General features: G+C 35.1%; 1 protein-coding gene across 7 annotated transcripts; it reads left to right on the top strand.

Moving 5' to 3' along the window:
- The first annotated feature begins 6239 nt into the window (after positions 1 to 6239).
- On the top strand, positions 6240 to 13063 carry LOC112283736 (tobamovirus multiplication protein 1). Of its 7 annotated transcripts, none has more exons than XM_024522803.3 (14): positions 6240 to 6575; positions 8412 to 8841; positions 9093 to 9143; positions 9325 to 9358; positions 9630 to 9716; positions 9965 to 10016; positions 10184 to 10364; positions 10506 to 10601; positions 10887 to 10947; positions 11100 to 11164; positions 11313 to 11387; positions 11548 to 11623; positions 11862 to 12085; positions 12252 to 13063. In XM_024522803.3, exons 2-13 carry the CDS (start codon positions 8698 to 8700, stop codon positions 12077 to 12079), a joined length of 1140 nt encoding a protein of 379 aa, XP_024378571.1. In that variant the 5' UTR covers positions 6240 to 6575; positions 8412 to 8697; the 3' UTR covers positions 12080 to 12085; positions 12252 to 13063. The 7 variants fall into 7 exon arrangements, with proteins under 7 accessions (XP_024378571.1, XP_024378570.1, XP_090107159.1 ...); XM_024522802.3 differs by having other exon boundaries at positions 6338 to 6684; XM_090251033.1 differs by having other exon boundaries at positions 6362 to 6929.
- The last annotated feature ends 4687 nt before the right edge of the window (positions 13064 to 17750 follow it).

The following is a 17750-nucleotide window of genomic DNA, read 5'->3' as shown; positions in this document are numbered from 1 at the left end:
TAGTATAAAAAATCAAAGGCTTATTTTGAAGTGAATATTTGATTTTAATATTAAACTTTAAATTCAACTTATCTTGGTTTAGATGATAAATCTAAATTCTTCACACTTGCCTGAAATTAGTTTAGAAAGACATGGAAAATATCTTGAATCTTTCATGAAAGCAAAAACTTATTGTATTTTACTTTTTTACTTTTTAAAATAAAATCAAAAAAATATAAAGACATGTTGGTAACTATAATAAGATTAAAGCATTTACAAATCAATTCACCATTGTACTATGCCTTTCTACGGGAAAAGTAAGACAAAAGCTTTTTTTTATGAAGTTGTTATATTTACATGGAAGTGTTATTACTGCTTTGAATTTTATGTCCATAAATTCTTCGAGACAAAAGTGCATTAAGGATATTCATTTCATGTGGTAATAGATCAAGCCCAAAATAAGTGTCTAATAAGTATATATATATATATATATATATATATATATATCCTATAATTGTAGGTGCGTACATTTTATAATCTATAACTACTTTTTAAGTATATAAAAATAGTCAAAACATGAAAATTTTGAGAATAATAAGTATTTGGTAACTAATTAAATAGTGTGAATCCTTACAAAACTAAAGCTTGAAGATTCAATTTGATGTCAAAAGTTTGTATATTTGGTCAGATTGATATTAGTTTTCTAAGTTTTAGTTTATTGTATTTGTGTAGCAGAATGTTGTTCTATTGTATGATGTTTATATTGAAGAATTTTCTGGTTAATCTAGTTTTAATTGTTAATAAATAATCCATCGTATGTTGCAAGGTACCATGAAATACAAGGAAGGTCTATCATTAGTAAAAATTAAATTAAATGATATTTCTTAGCTTTCTTTTTTTTCATGTCCTAATGATATGTGAGGTATTTCTGTATATTTTTAACTACTTTAAATCCCAATCAATCACTCTTTTACTTTTAAAGCCTTGTAGTTACATAAATCCAGACATTCAACCAACTTCAAATTTTTGTAAAAGTTTAAGTTATGTCTTCAATTGTATTTTGAAATAAATTGTAGATTTTGAATCTCATAGTTCTTAACACCAATTGATTAAAATTCTTGTCCCAACTCTATTCTCAGACTAATCTACAAATTTTTGTTTTCTGTTACCATTATATCCCATAAAATAAATTATACAAGTTTTTTATACAACCATCAACAAAAAGGTTTTATTGGAAGATAATTATGAAAGGAAAAATCATCAAGTATTTAAGATACAGATTGAATTATAATTTTATGTTAATCAATCAAACTCACAATCCACAACACTCATGCTTCAACTTTAAATAATCATGCTTTTCCATTTTAAATCCAATTTTTTAAAGATAAATGTTGAAATATCTAAAAAGATCAAAAACAGAAATTAGGAGCTAGTTGTTTTCATTAAATTTCTTTGATGATAGAATCCAAAATACATTTATAAATTTTGATACACATTTTTAGATTATCAAAAGACTACAGTTTTTGAAATTATTATTTTGACTTTGTATGGTTATTTCATTTTTCTACTAACAACGTTGTTTCACTAACTACCTATTTTCAAGTATATTTTAAACTCGTATGTATGTATGTAAGTATGTATAGTGCATATTTCTATTGAACTAATTAAGAGTAAATAATAAATTGAACACGAAATTATTTTTTTTAAAAAAATCTATATCCCTTAATTTTATTTATTAAAAAGGTTTCTTTAGAAGTCATCCCAGACAGCAATGTAATCTTTGTTACAATAAGATTAATCTCGTATCCTACTCAAACTAATTCCCTAACATGCATTAAATTATTTGCCAACAAGCAGTTCAAGAAACCAAAAATGTTTTATCTTAGTTTTTAACATAAGAATATATATATATATATATATATATACATATAATAGTCTTGTTCCAGTATTCTTAAAATTTCATTAGAAATGATATAAATATTAAAAATTAAACTTAAATATTTCAGTGTGCACTTGGTAATTGTATAAAAATTAAAAACTCTTAAATATATTCAAACAGTGTTTGAACCTGGGACAACTGATTGTAAAGAACTTAATCAATAATATTAGTATAAGTCATATAATATGTATCAATAAAACTTTATGTTGCATCGATAATATTGGTTATGATTTTTACCATTTTTCACAAAAGAAATAAATATTGAGTAAGTTCAGAGTGTTGTATTTTTCAAAATATTGATACAGTCAATACTAACATAATGTTTCTATATATATATATATATATATATATAATATCATTTTTTGAATTACATTAATTTAAGACATACTCTAAGATCGTTTGTTTTGTTGTAGCTTTCAACACCACACCAACATATTCAAAAATATTAAATAAATCATACTGACACAACTTTCATTCCACACAACTAACAGGATAAATAGCAATTCCAATTACAATTTTTGAAGTTATTCCAATTTTGTTGATATCATGAAATACAAGCAGCACACTTCCTTTGTTGCACATATATATATATATATATATATATACATATAGAATGTTTTTAGTATGTTACTTTGTCTTTTCTAAGAGTTAAATTTATCTGTTATCTGGTTTGCATGTAAGTCAGGGGAAAAACTCCATGTATCTTTTTATTTTAACTCTAAATCATGTAATGGAACTTCAAAATAAAAATAACACTATAAACACAATCTGTGTGTGACCAGATACAATTTTCAGAACCCATTTATTTTTAAAAAATAAAAAATAAAAAATAAATACTTGTACTTAAACGCTTCCTTGGATTTGTTTCCAAAAATATTACCTATCATTTGTGAAGTGTCTAAGAAAATAAATAAATAAATAAATAAATATCTAAAAATTGGTCTCACTCTTTGTAAACACAAGGAGTATACTTGCCCAGCATTCAAAATGTTTTGCAGTCTTTTTTCAAATACAACATTCATTTTAAAAATCTTAATTGAGAACATGTATTCATGGTAAATAACATATTTCAACTCAATAACTTACACAAAATTTCATTTGTGATATTCATGATTATTTGTTTCACAAATCACAATATAAAAACCCATCCAACATAGTTACTAAATTCGTAAGTAACTCTATTTGCGGAACACACGCATGCATCAAAAAGAACAGCTCACAACTAATTTGCAAAACTTCGAAACATAAAACCTAATTCCGAAAAACATGAAAAATAACCGTTAAACATATTTAAAAATAGTGAAATTACTACAGCAAAGAGCGATTTAGTTATCATAAAAGTTACAGAAATCTCAATATTAGCAAGCCGTAAATACCGAAACATTAACCCCATGTTGCAAAAAACTATCATTCCAAAACCCAGTTGACACTAGTTAACAAAAATGGATGGTGATAAAGCGCTGCCTGCTCAGCAAAGACCCACTTGCAGTGACAACATGTATTGTTTTGCTGAGAAAGCTCTGACTCCTCATGGGCCCACATAAACTCAGTGTGTGACTCAAGCCCCCCCCCCCCCCTTTGTCTCAAGTATAGATTAGCTCTTCTTCATTATGAGCCCTCTCCTCACAGAATTGGATTTCCCAACAAACCCATGCCTTCAAAACCCTACAATCAACTCCCACATAGACCCTTTGGACCCCTAAACCCTAAAACACAAGCCCAGTTTTAGGATTAAGGTTTAGGTTTTGGGGGTGGAATTCACTTGGGCCACTGGGTCCCCACCCAATAGGCCCTCCCTTCTTCTTCTTTTATTCACTCTGTCTGAGGCCACATTGTTCTCTGGGCAAATGCAATGGCAGGAGCATCATGAATTGCCCTAGTTTTGCCAGATGGAGTATATTGAATACTCCTCATGGTCTTGGGAAATATGTATATATATAAGTGTTAATTATTTTTTGCCACATTAAACTTATCAGCTTTGAATTATTCAACCGTCCTTGGCACTAGAAGATAAATAGATAGAGTGAGTGAGACTTCACAAGGATTGGAATCCATTTCACTTGTGTGCCACTCACTTGACAGAGATGGAATAGGCCATGGCATGTTTCGCATGGAATAGGGCAGCTTGGAAGTCAGAAAGTCTCAGTCCACGTCAGTGCCATATCAGCGTAGCTGAACATGTCTCGTGATTGGGTTCTGCGTTGGATGGAAAGCTGACCTGGAGTGGGATTCGATTTGACTCAAGGTTGGATGACGACCTACCGGAAAAATATATTGTTTGGAACGAGTTGTAAGAGAGGACAGAGGAATTTATCATCCATAGGGTGTCATAGGGCTCAGCGGTGTGAACACGTCCTTCGCCTAGGCTCAGATTCTTTGTTCTCCACCGCAGACATCCTTGGCTTTCTTAAAAAACTAATTCTTAATGTTCCACACTTTTTAAAAGTTTATTTCCCATCCCTTTTTTGTACTTATTTTTTTATATTGGGGTCGAAGAGAGCTTATTTAGTGTTTCAACTGTCTTTTTTGGCTTGTACTTTATGATTGGCCCCACTAATGCAAGGGGCCTTCATTGAGAGAATATTCCCCTCTGCACAATCCAATACCACTGCATCCCCCCGTAAAAAGTGGCTCCTCAAGACTGTTGGCAGTAACTCATCATTGACGGATCTATATATATATATATATATATGTGTGTGTGTGTGTGTGTGTGTTGTTGTTGTTGATTTTGATTTTTTTGATTTTTTTTTTTACTTTTTCTTCATAACACTGTAAAGGATTGCAAAGTAAGGGTTTCAGCTTGATGCAGACTTGGTATGGCATTGGAAGCATGCATCTTGTATCATGACCTCAACAGAATATATGTACAGTCCTCCTCCCTTCCCTTTTTTCCCTTGTTTTATTTGGTTCTCACTTTTTTTGGTTTTGTTTTTTTGTTTATTTTTTCTCAATTTGCAAAGGACATGAATTTAACCATATCATGGCCTTTGGAATGTTGGACAGGGAATATTCTTGTCACTCCATGTTCACTCATTCTTCCACATTCAAGTTGGTTAACAAGGATGAATGTCAAATTACTTACACATAGACATGATTACCGGAAGAAGAGGACTTACCACTTCATTGTTATGAACATTATAGTTCATAAAAATAATATTCTAAACATTGAACATTGGAAATCATTGATTTTGTTGTGTGTATATGTGAGTGTGTGAGAATATACCTTTTAACACAAACACAGATATCAATAAAAGGTAAGCTTATTTCCCATACGAACTAACCAAGTTTTTAAATTTGATATGTAGAATTGTATCCCCTCTTACTTCGTTTTATTTTACTTTTATTTAGTTTCTCTCACTCGTTGGAGGAACGTACACACACGTGCCGTGAACAAAACCGGGATGTAATTCGTATTTGTATACAAGGGGGTACATCGTACAGAGAGGTGGGGTGGTACGTGTCCGAATCGCATACGCAAGCACAGAGGTGGAAACAGGGGCTTAGGATGCAAAATCGCGGGCGCCGCTCTGAAACCCTCGAAATTAAGAACAAAACGTCTCTCTGCCCGGGAGGAGAGGGCAGGAGGAGGAGGAGGGGGCCAAGCCTGACCGAGGCCGTCGAAAAATCACGGGAAACAAGGCCAACTGTTTCCCCCCGCGTTTTACCCGGAGGGGTAGAGGCCTGCGGGTCCAGCGTCGTCTGTTCCATAATCCCCAGACCAACGAACAGAACACATCATCATCCACTCACCCTCGTCAGTACAGCAGCAGCGATCATTCGTTCATCCAGAAAGGTCCTGCCGAGGCTTGCCTTGCTTTTGAGGAACCAAGAGCGGTTTCGGGTCACCCCATCCAGTGGTGGTGATAATAGAGACGTGTGTGGGTCTCAGCTGCCTTGATGGTGATATGATGCTTGCTGAAGCCCCACTTGTTGAGTGACGAGAAACAACCACGACAACCATGGTGGCAGAAGAAGAGACTGCAACAGAAACAAAACAGATATACTCTCTCTCTCTCTCACCTTATCCCCCACTCACCTCAACACATTCTCACGCACTCGGAACAAATTTTACCCTACCGCAGCATGAACATAACTCCCTTGAAAAACAACACTTAAACATCATCAACTCTCTTCCAGAGTTTGGTTTGGATTGGTTTGGTGGAGTATTGACTAAAACGGGCGGATGTTTCCCTTGTAGTAGCCAGAGGAGGGTCAAGGGAATGAATGTAGGTGATTACTTAGTGTTCAACGATTGGCAGCAAGATCCCCGCGACTCATAGACCCCTCGATTAAATCCCAGCTGGCAGTCCGAGTGGCAGCCACCCGTTGATCCATCCCCTGCAGCAGCCCAGCCCGGGCCTTGTTCCTAGATACCACAAACATCGCAAACCAGGTGCAGCATGGACGTCGACACATGTTTCGTCGGAAGTGATTCGAAAATGTCTCCAGCGCGTACCCTCGGCGCGTGGGAACATGAGGAAGCACATGAAGACGAAGGAGAAGAAGACGCAGTAGCAGGGCTAGAGTTTCTATGGCACCCTTGCACCACCAGCACCAGCACTACCACCCCCACCGCTCCATTGTGCCACCACGTTGCGTCACGCCAATCCCCTTCGCTCAGTTGCCACGCTTGCTGTGATGTTCGGAGCCCGAGGAGGTCGGGTATCATTAGGGCCTTTTTTCCCTCATAACCTCCTTCCGTTTTGTGCCTTTCGCTTTGGCGCCGGTTCCTCGAAATCTTGTGTAGAGGCGAGATTGTTCGCGAGGTTCCGCTCGAGTGCTCTCCTTTTTCCTGCTTTATTTATTTATCTATTTTATTTGTTTGATGCTTTTGGTTTATTATTATTATTATCATTGTGTTTCAGCCCCTTGGGTGTGGTATTGACACGGCCGTGTTAAACCTTGAGATGAGAGATTTGGGCGAATATTTGGACGGGGGTGGCGGAGTCTTAGACGCGGTCTGAGAGTAGTAGTGGTCGTGGTGCTTGAGTTTCTGCGTATGTTTTCGAGGGTGAGATAGGTGATTCTGTGCCGTTCCGTGTGCCTTCTTCATATTTTATTTTTATTTTTAATTGTTTTTAATTTGAGTTTATTTCGTGAATGTGTGTGTGTGCGCGCGCGAGTGGGGTAAACTGTGAGGTTTAGGATGTCTTGGGGTGTCACGCGATCGTGAACATGTGAGGGTAAGGTGTGCGAAGTTAATATTTTTAGTCTGTGCCTGTTTCCTGTTGCGCATAATTACGAGCAATTTTTTTGTGTTGTGCTTTGGATACGGTTAGCACTGCTGGTTGCTGCTTTATTTTCGGTGGCCTTCCGGAGCAGGTCGAAGTTGGCCTCTCGAGCCATAATTCTGGAGTTTCTGACTGCAAGAGCCAACGTGAAGAAGAGTTATCCTGTAGTGTCTTTGCGAGTAGAATCGCTGCCGGAAGGGAAATAGATTCCTTTGGCACTGCCAAGCACATTTCCGCAGCCTCTAGCTTGCAGTCCCTGCCCAGATTTTAGAACGTAGTCGTCAACAGCGATTACACTCAAACAGTTCGTCTGGCGTTCCATCACCTTAGTTATCAGAAGGGATTTGAAAGTGATATTCTCACGCTGCTGTGATATATTGCCTCATCAGTCGAGTTTGAGCATCCGTTCTGCTTCAGTTTAGAAGTTGAATCTGAGAATTTAGTTGGACAAGGCGGAATTACCAAGGGCTCAGTGCTGGAAGTACGAGTTTCTGTTAGAGAAATTCTCTCGTGTTAGGTTCTTACCTCACTGGTGCTTTTAGTGTTCCAGGGTGTCGAAACGATGCTTTTCGTCGACCTGGGCCGCCAGGTTTAGTGTCTGCTGCATGAGTGCATATTATCAGAAAGTGACGCTGGCTCTGGTCATCGCCAACCACCGTTGTACGGTATCAACTATGCTCGTTCGTACCTTTTGGATGATTTTCAGACTCTCGCGAAGGGTAGCTCCGTGTGAATGTCGCGTATGCTAATTGCGGTTTCTGATGGCACTTATTGTTGGCAAACGTGTGACGTTGTCGTCTAAATCATATCTTCTATTACTGTGGAGTAGATTCACGTGGTACATGACACGTAACCTCAACTGATTGTTGGAAGGAGATGCAGTTTGTAAATGTCAGTAGTAGGGAGTAAGAGTTCTTCAGTTTTCGCACAGTTTTATGATTTAGTTGCATCTCAGCTTACATGCATTGCCATTGTTAGATCCTTTAGAGAGGCCATTTGGTGCTTTTTCATGTACGCGTGAAGTATCTCGTTCAGCAAGATGCACTTGTGACCAATTATATATGTATATATCCACTGTCATTTGCATCTAAGGTTCTGCTTTTAGATGAGTCGCACTGCTATGTTAACCTTGTCGAATCTGGTGTCTGTTAGTCTTCAGTGACTTATCTACTGGGATGGGTTGCTTCGCACAAACTAGTTAGATCTTGATTTTGCTGGAAACTTTGTAAACTGGTTCTTATCGTGTGTGTGTGTGTGTACAGGTTGCTCGTGCTTGTTACTTCTGTAGTTTCTAAACTGAATTTTAGTGGATAGTTACTGTGTTGGCGGCGTTGATAGTGATTGCTGATAAAGCGCAGACCAGGATAGGGCATGCTAATCATGCCGTTTACACCAAGGAACAGAGAATTGAGGGTCTGCGATTGTATGTGTGGAGTGTACACTGGAATGATGAATGTGAGCGTTTACCTTCAGCAAGCGGCTTAGTGTATACGTAGTTCAATTAGAAAAGTTTCAGAAGGTCTGTCATATCACTTTGAAGTTGATAAGATGTGGGTTCCTGTGTGTGTCAAAAGCATTGATGCTTTTGGCGTACCAGGAGAGGAAAAATTCTACTTGAGCTCCGTGATGATTTTGGTGCATGCTATTCTCGCCATTATTGATCTTCTCATCGTCATCGTTGCTGGAATTCAGGTGGGTTGTTGGTTGAAAACTGGTTCACTTAATTTAGAGCGAGAGAGTGAGAAAGAGTTTAGGGGTTTGTTTGCTGCATGCTTAAGAGCACGCATTTAATATGTTTATATTATTGTCTGCGTTGAGGCTGTGAAATGTTCACAGTACTTTCAATTAATAATAATAATAATAACAATAATAATATTTTCTTCATAAATGATATCTTATTTTATTCTAATTTTATTCTTTTGTTGTTCTTCTGTGGTGTGTAGTTGTTGAGGCACCACTTGCACAACAAGCGAATCGGTTGGACACGTCAAAAAGTAAGACCTTGAGAGTTGAATGGTTTAAATAAATTCATTTAAAAACATCAAATCTGATTTTTGTGTTCAATTTTTTGTGTGTGTTTTTATTTTTATTTTTAATTTATATTATTATTGTACTCAATTCGATGTGTTGCTTCAATATTATCTATTTTTGACATCGAAATATCATCCCGCGCAGGTTTTTCACTGCCTAATTGGTGCTGCAAACTTTGGTACGTCTTGCTACGTCAAGCTTTGAGTCGATAAAATTGACGTCCCTTCATCCGTACCTAGCTCTGTCAGAATGCGAATATGATAGTTCCTTACTTTTCACTTAGTTTTTCAACCTGCTTGATTAATCGGCCAGAGATGCATACTCTCAATGTTATCCACCATGTATTTGCAGAGGATTGGAGGGGTATGGTTTTTATGCTTTTTGGTTGTCGAGGAAGATTTGCTAATGAGAAAACTAATCAGTTTTCATTTTGTACTCTTGGGAAACAGGCTACTTCTTGTATTTCATCCTGACTATAGTGGCAACATGTCAAGGATGGACATGTTTTTCATCTGCTTGCGGATTCATTTTGATTGGTAGGTGTCTTTCCTTCTGAGTTGGGCTCTACATTGCGATATATGTCTCAAGTTTTATTCGTTCCTTTTCTAATGTCTTCAACATGCCAGAAGAATCATAGATAATATTGACATGTCGCGTCAGAATAGTACAAATAGCATCAACGGCTCTAAGTACCGGAGCCTGACGCCAATTTTCTGGTATTTTCTGTTATAAATGTAGCGTCTTGCCTATGAAATGTTTTGTGTTTGGTTTTATTTTTTTGCAGCCGCACCTCAAACATTATTCTTGGCCACCTTCCTGCTGCTTCTTTCTTTCTGGTAAGTGCCTAACTATGTGTTTAGGGGTATTGATTGCATTCGGATGGTACATCTTAGTTACTGAACAGAGTTTTGTTTAAGCAGATATATTACGTAGGGAATAAGTTCGGTTTAGATTCGTAGGATGTTGTTCTTCTGTGTTCCAAACATACTCTTATTGTTTGCAGGGTGGATTTATGTAATCCCGCTAATGACAATGACGAAGAAGATGATGAAGACATAGATTCTGAGTACGCTCAATTACCTTCATCTCCAAATAGCGTAGAGTCGGGTTCAAGTAAGCCGTATCGGACATGTTTACCCTTTCGACGCTGGCGTGTTCGAGGACGGCAACGATGTGTACTTATGGTAAGTATTTGAATTTGACAACAAAAGCAAAGAGGAATATCTTTATTTCCAAATGCTAATTGTATATGACGATTGTTATGGTGCTTTTGAGTGCGTATTACGATACCAGTATCTGAAGTGGAGGCCCTGACATCGCTGCAGGTGGTTTTGCTTATCTTTTCGTTGACGGTGGCTTTTGCTGCGTTGATTTGGTACGGAATGTATGACAATCCGATAGATTCAGTGAAACTAGCGCAGGTGAGTTCTTTTCTTCATGTTCACTCTAGTCGTTGCGGGATTCAACTTGGAAGAAAATCAGTTTTCTGAATTGTCTTTAAGGATTTTTGTTCATGGAAATATAAATTCTTGCGTTGGAACACGTCTTTCGCTCCAGCTGAGTTTGGAAAATCTCACGAATTAATTTAAAGCTTCCCATGTCGTCATTGAGAGTCTAACATGAGATATTTTTCAACTCTAGTCTTGGATTCAACCCAATTTTAAGTGAAGGCTTACGGAATGTCTGCATCGTTTCTTTTTTTGTAGGTGTACGCCAACTTCTTTGCCCTGGTCATTTTGCTCTCAGGAGGGGGTCTGGCAGGATATGGTGAGTCCTCTTTCACGAACATGGGAGATTTGTTGTTTGGATGCCAATGAAAGAATGAGTTCTTTAATTTAGCATGTGTACAATGACATTGAATTTTCGTCTGTCGTTAATATTAGAAAGTAACAGTTGTGTGGGCGTTATGATCTGTTCAGGGTTGCTGCTGTACACCAAGATGAGCAGAGTAAAGTCAAGTAGAGCTTCAGCAGACATAAAAAAGGTGAGCACTTAACTTAATACGAACGGGTATCTTATGCTTTCGAAACACGCGACTCAGAAATTGAACGTATATACCTTTTGATTCAGAAATGGTTGTAACATTTTCTGAGCTAGTAGAAAGCATCTCACTGTATTTCATTGGCTTCCAGGTTACGGGTTTGGCAGTTGCATCGTTTGTGTGTTTTTCTCTTCAGGCCATTTTGGTTATTATTAGTGATGTTACCGTAAGTGAATCTTCCTGCCCCTGTCATGGGAAATATGTTTATGCCTTGTTTTTTTTTGTTTTTTTTTTGTTTTTTGTTAACAATTTAAAATTTATATGTTCTGATATTTATTTTACTTATCCACATTCAGTTAATAACACTTATGTTGATTGTGTTGCAGGGTCTGAACATTTGGCATATGAAGCATGGTGACAGCCAGTTCTGCGCACTTATGATTTTCTTTTATTATTTTATAGGTATGGTAACTTTTGGAAAGATTCAGCATCTCTTAGTATTACTGTGTCTTGCATTTTTTCAGCTTCTGTGAATCTGCACTGGGGAGGTTTCAGACTGTTGTTTGTTTGCGTGATCACCATCATTCAATGGTTTAATGTGTATAAAGATCTACATAAGTGCATATGTGTACTAAATTGCACATGGATAGTTTGATGTGATGATTTCTGCACTCAAGGGTTTTATTTGTCGCCTTGACAGGGGAATCCGTGCCCTCCATCGTAGTGCTGTGGGTGATGAGAGATCTGCCTCCGAGATCTTGTGACAACAGCATGCATGGTCGTGTTGCATCTGAACCAGTTTTGATTGAAGATGCTCTAGTTCCGGATCCCAATTATTTGTCACAATTAGTGATCTCGGCAGCTGGCCGAAGATATTTTCTGCCAAACTGCTGCAACAGTGATGTTTCTCCTTCTTGAACTAAGGTATCGTTCTGTCCTAGCGTCATATACAGTGAGCTACAAGTTCGGCCGTTGGAAGTGCTCGCATAGCTTTTTCTGCAATTCTGTACAGTGTATGTAGTGACTATGACTTACAAATTACTGTTCCGACGCACGTTCTTATATGGCAGGCTGCAAACTTGAATTGCAGGTTCTGAATCACCGTGTACTCTCTACAGTCGTATTACGAATACGAATTCAGTAAATCACGAAAAAGCAAGCATTGCTGTGCCGAAACTCCCCAGATCATGGTTGCAATTGCTCCAGATTATTGAACGAAAGACTTGCACCCGGCTAACTCTTGAAAAACTCGAAGCTGGCAGAATCTCAAGGAACGGAAAATCCTGTACAGCGTCACCGATTTCATATAACTTGAAACTCACTTTTCCAATTGTCAGATTGGAAGATTCGGATGTCTGTGCTATGTGTGGACTTCACAAGAATTTGGGGATATGAGACCTGTCACTAGCATTGCTGCTTAAGTTGACCTGAAGACTGGTTGGGATTCAGGATGGAATGGACTACTTCTACACCCACGAATCTCCTTCTCTCTTCCTGCCCGAGTTTTTTGTTTGAAGCTGTAAGTCAGGTACCTCCTACGTCTGCACTACTGAAGAAGTTATTGTGCAAGAGAATGCGACCCCATATTCGCGGGCTTGGAAAAATATGGGACCTTGTTCACTAGATTTGTTATCAACCACGAATGCTGGTGGTGTGATTGTACATAACACTTAGAAACATTTAGCAGGTACTGATGTAGTTATAATTGGTATCTTTGCACTACGGAGTTATGGCTTTAAATTCATTGTGATCTTTAAGCATCGTACTTGTGTGCTTGTGTGCTAAGTAGAGTTAGTCAGTATAAGATCTGTTTGTACTGATATTTTTCCTGATAGTAGATGCACTTGCTGTGATGCCCTTCGTACCAATATCAGAGGTCACCACGCTTACTCTCTTGTCAGACCCAGGGAACCAGACGTTATTTGCTTGAGTGACCCAGCGTATCATTATGTTGAAAGTATTATTTTGTGCGTCGAAGGGGGAGAAGAATTAGTCATTACTTCTGTCAGGCCATTATATTTTAAGTATCCTAACGTCACAATAGAAACGTTCTAATGTTGTAATCGTATACAATATTGATGTCTTATTATTTATAGCTGGTCATTTGACCTTGCAGGTATTTGCCAGTAGTGAATGTTAGAAATCAATTTAAGGGTGACGAGAACATCAAACTCAGTGTACAAATTTCTCTACAGTATGAGCAAAGTTGAGTGTAACAAGGCGGGCACATAAAGTTGGAGATAAGACACAAACTAACCGTAGTCTTCTCCTATTAATGTATCCTAACCAGTGGCAGAAGAATGTTTGTAAAAAATAAATTCATGACTTATCCAACAACTTAAGAAAATTTTGGACCATGTATCAATTAATTAACTAATTTTTGTTTTTTGGAAAAATGAAGGGAATGAATAATGATCAAACCTTCAATACTTATGTGAGGCAAGTTATTGGGAATTCAGAAAAGTATTTATTTTAATGGGAAAATATCATATGTATCCCTCAAATATGCTAAAAGATGCTAAAATATCAAATATGCTAAAATATCAGGAATATCCTTGTATTCTTGATAATAGTAAATCTACCCATGATAAAGTATCACCACTTCTTTTTTAGGTGCATTTGGGGCCCAAATTATGTGCCATATAAATTTTGGTGCAACCCTTATTAGCACTTTTTGGCATATTTTGCCTACTTTTTTTTCTATCAATGTTTGAGTGTCGCACAAATTTGTAGGAATGTATTAAAATTTGCAATTGGATGAGTGTGAGCGACAATGAATAGAAAAGAGTTAAGTCTTGTGGAGAAGCTTCCTAGAAGTGTCATAGATGTACTTTCACTTTTATATATGTCTACAATATATTGATATGTTAGAGACTTGGCCAACAAATTAGTCACATGTCATTTATTGATAGCTTGTGGTGCAAGCTAATGATGTGGCACACATATAAGAAACTTACCTTGCAAGTTAAGGCATGAATTTTGCAAATTGGACACGTATTGGAGGTCTACAATGTTGCCACATAGTTTTTAGGTAACTAGCATATGGAGAGGTAAGAATGAAGCCTTCTTCACTTATGTCAACTTCTTTCTTGTTTCTAGTCTAATTTCAAGAGTCTTTAGTTTTCCAGCCTTTAGCAATAGCCATTCCACTTTCTTATTAAATATATTTACTTTCTTATTTCTACTTTGTCATCTCTCTTTAATTCATTTCTCCCTTGTTTACTTATCTTCTTGGAGTTCTTGCCTTTGATAGATATGCATTAGTAAAGAAGCAGAACTTTGTGCAACCTTCTATCATAACATATGCGAAGAACAAAGGCATAAACTTTGTGTGTATGGATTTTCACAAATCTTTGGAAGAGCAAGGGCCTTTCAATCTAATTAGAAGCATAAAAAAAAAGAAAATTATTTTAAAATCAAAGTTTTAAAAATAATTAAAAAAAAGATTAGAAGGTCTATATAAGAATTTATTTTAATTTTTATAATATTAATGGTTTTTTTTATAGTTTAATAAATATTACAAGCATTAACAAGTTCATTATTTCAATTAGAATATAAGTTTTATTTGATATGAATTATAAAAAAATATATATCTATTTATTGAAAAATTAAACTTAATATATATATATATATATATATATATATATATATATATATATTTTAAAGTACCAATGTCACGAATATATATATTTACTCTAATATTTACCTATATGATTAAGTAGAAGTAGATAAAAGTAAATTTATTTCATAATATTTCTTAGAAAAGCTTCCTAGAAGCTTCATAGATATTGTTTTGACTTTATATGTGTTTGTAGTTGATTAGTAGGTTAAAAACTTGGTCAACAAGTTAACCATGGATTTGTAGCTTATAAAACAACCTATCTATGTGGCATATATACAAAAAAATTCCTTGCAAGTTAAGATATGTGTCTTATAAAACATTTTGAAGGTCTTATAGGACATTGCCACGTATCTCCTAGTTAAGAGTATATGTAGAGGCAAGAGTGAAGCCTTCTTCATTCTTGTGAATGTCTTTTTAGTTTCTAGTCTTGTTTCAAAGCTTTCTAGTCTTCTTGTCTTTGGCAATAATTATTCTAATTTAATATCATATCATCTTTGAGTGAATTTTTAGTTCTTTTAAGTGACATAAGAGTGTATTAACATTTTTTTTTTTTTTTTTTTTTTTTTTTTTGAGATTCATGTCCTTAACAGTTTGACAAGAGTGCTAACTTATTATTTTTGTCTTGTTTTTAGAAGTGGGTGGATTATCACACTTTTATTGTTGTATTTTGAAGGTTGCAAACTATACACCTTTAAACAAATAATCCATTTTTTTAACATTAATTTTTTCCTTAAAGAGAGTAGATTATCTTTTTTTGTGGAAATTTTCATTTCATATTAGAGTTTGCACATTATCCTCTTCTAATTTTAATTTTTGAATTTATTTGAATTTTCTATAAAAAAAAAGATTATGAATGCTATTCTTAGCAAAAGTGAGAATAGATTTGCAACTATTATAGATCTTCATAAGCTTGTCAACACTCTAAGAGTAGAAATCTCATATATTTTCAACATAATTCATGGAGGTACTATTCCTATGCTTATAGAAGAAGTTTAGAGTCTGCGTCAAAAGATTGTGCGTTTAAAGGAAGCAAGTAGATCAACTTGACAACCAAATCTAAGAAGTTTTGCTTATAAAAATATGATGGAGACAAATATTAGTATGCCTGAGAAGTTTGATGGAATAAGATCAAAATTTTGAAGATTAATGTAATAAGTCAAGTATTATCTAAGGTTGCATCCTTTCTAATACCTCGATGGATTTACTCAAGTCGGATTCATAGACATACTTCTATTAAGATCTATTAAAGGTCATATTTTCTCTTCAGACCTCTCACCTTATTTTACAATAGAAGTTTATTTAGGATCAAAAAATCACAAAGTCTTTTTGTGAGTTTCTTGTTGATTTTTTTATCTATTACTTGGATGACATCTTAATCTATTCTAAGAATATAGAAGAATATGAAGTTCATATTTGTTATATGTTATAAAAACTTAGAAATGTAAGATTATATGCCAAGTTAGAAAAGTATGTATTCTATACTATTCAAGTTGGCTTCCTTAGATACATCATTTCCAATGAAGGACTAATGATGGATTTGAAGAAATTTCAAAATATCATAAATTGAAAGATTCCAAGAATAGTAAAAGATGTGAAATCCTTTTTGGGCTTTGCCAATTACTATCAAATCTTCATCAAGAATTTTTCTCAAGTTGTACATCCACTTATACATTTGACTTGTAAAGACAAACTTGAGTGGAGTAAAGAAGCCAAAGCATTGTTTGATGCTTTAAAAAAAGAATTTACTTTTACACCAAACTTATATCATGTTGACTTCTTCAAGGCATTTTTCATAGAAATAGATGCATTAGACTTTGCCTTGAATGTAGTATTGTCATAAATGAGAGAATATGAAAAACTCCATCTACTAGCTTTCCATTCCAAAAAGTTTTCAGCAACTAAGATTAATTATGAGATTTACAACAAAAAACTCATTATAGTTGTGGATTCATTTCAAGAATGGCGTCAATATCTAAAAGGCACATCGAGTACAGTCACCATATATACAAATTACAAGAAGCTTGAGGACTTCATGTTGGTTTATGTTTTGAATCATTGCTAAGTTTGTTGGAATATATCTTTATTAAAATTTGATTTTAAGATTGCTTATTAACTCAAAAAATAAGAAGTTTTGTTTCACATCCTTTTTAGATGTTTTTATCTTGTACCAAAAGAAAGAGATGTATCTTTTGATTAATAAAAAATGATTTTTTTGAAGTTGGATTATTTTCACCTTTAAGCAATAAAATCAATGTTGACTATTGATTCAATCTTTGTCAAGAAAATTCAATCAAGTATGTCCTCTAATCCTCTAATCCATGATATCAAGAATAATTCTTCTAAATCTCATGATACTTCCAATTTTGAGTTCAAAAATAACCTACCCTTCTTTAAAAGACAATTATATATTCCAAAAGGTAGGACAAAATTCTATGTTTTTCAAGCTTGTCATGACTTTTTAACAACCCAATATTTTAGATACAATAAGACTTTAGAGCTAAAATCAAGATATTTTTGGTGGCTTCAAATGTGGAAGGTACTCAAAGATTTTGTACAATCATGTGATATTTGTTCAAGATCCAAAACTCCTTGCCATTAACGTTATGAACTTCTTTAGCCATTATCTATTCTTGAACAACCATGGTCTTTTATTTCTATAGATTTTATTATGGATCTTTCAATCTCAGGTTTGTATGATTTTATATTTTTAATAGTAGGTCGTTTTATCAAGATGGTATATTTTGTATCATGTGTAAAATCTATTATAGGTGAAGAAATGATTAAGCTTTTTCTTGATAATATCTATTGTTATCATGGATTACCTAAAGATATTATATCAAATACAAAAATTTAATTTATATTAAGATTTTGGAGAATTCTTTTTAAGATTTTAAAGGTAGACATAAAAATCTCTTTGGCTTTTAATCCTCAAAGTAATAGACAAACAAAATGGATGAATAAAATTTT

Source organism: Physcomitrium patens, chromosome 6, assembly GCF_059467195.1.
Source record: "Physcomitrium patens ecotype Gransden chromosome 6, ASM5946719v1, whole genome shotgun sequence".
NCBI classification, from domain to species: Eukaryota; Viridiplantae; Streptophyta; class Bryopsida; order Funariales; family Funariaceae; genus Physcomitrium; species Physcomitrium patens.
The sequence above is the reverse complement of the archived record's forward strand: the minus strand, read 5'-3'. Positions and strand labels throughout refer to the sequence as shown.

Bases quoted from the DNA above. Each gene is read 5' to 3' on its own strand.
- LOC112283736 (XM_024522803.3), top strand. From the start codon at position 8,698: ATGTGGGTTCCTGTGTGTGTCAAAAGCATTGATGCTTTTGGCGTACCA. The intron at 10,948-11,099 runs GTGAGTCCTCTT...TGATCTGTTCAG, and splicing joins AGGGGGTCTGGCAGGATATG to GGTTGCTGCTGTACACCAAG. The intron at 11,388-11,547 runs GTAAGTGAATCT...ATTGTGTTGCAG, and splicing joins TTATTATTAGTGATGTTACC to GGTCTGAACATTTGGCATAT.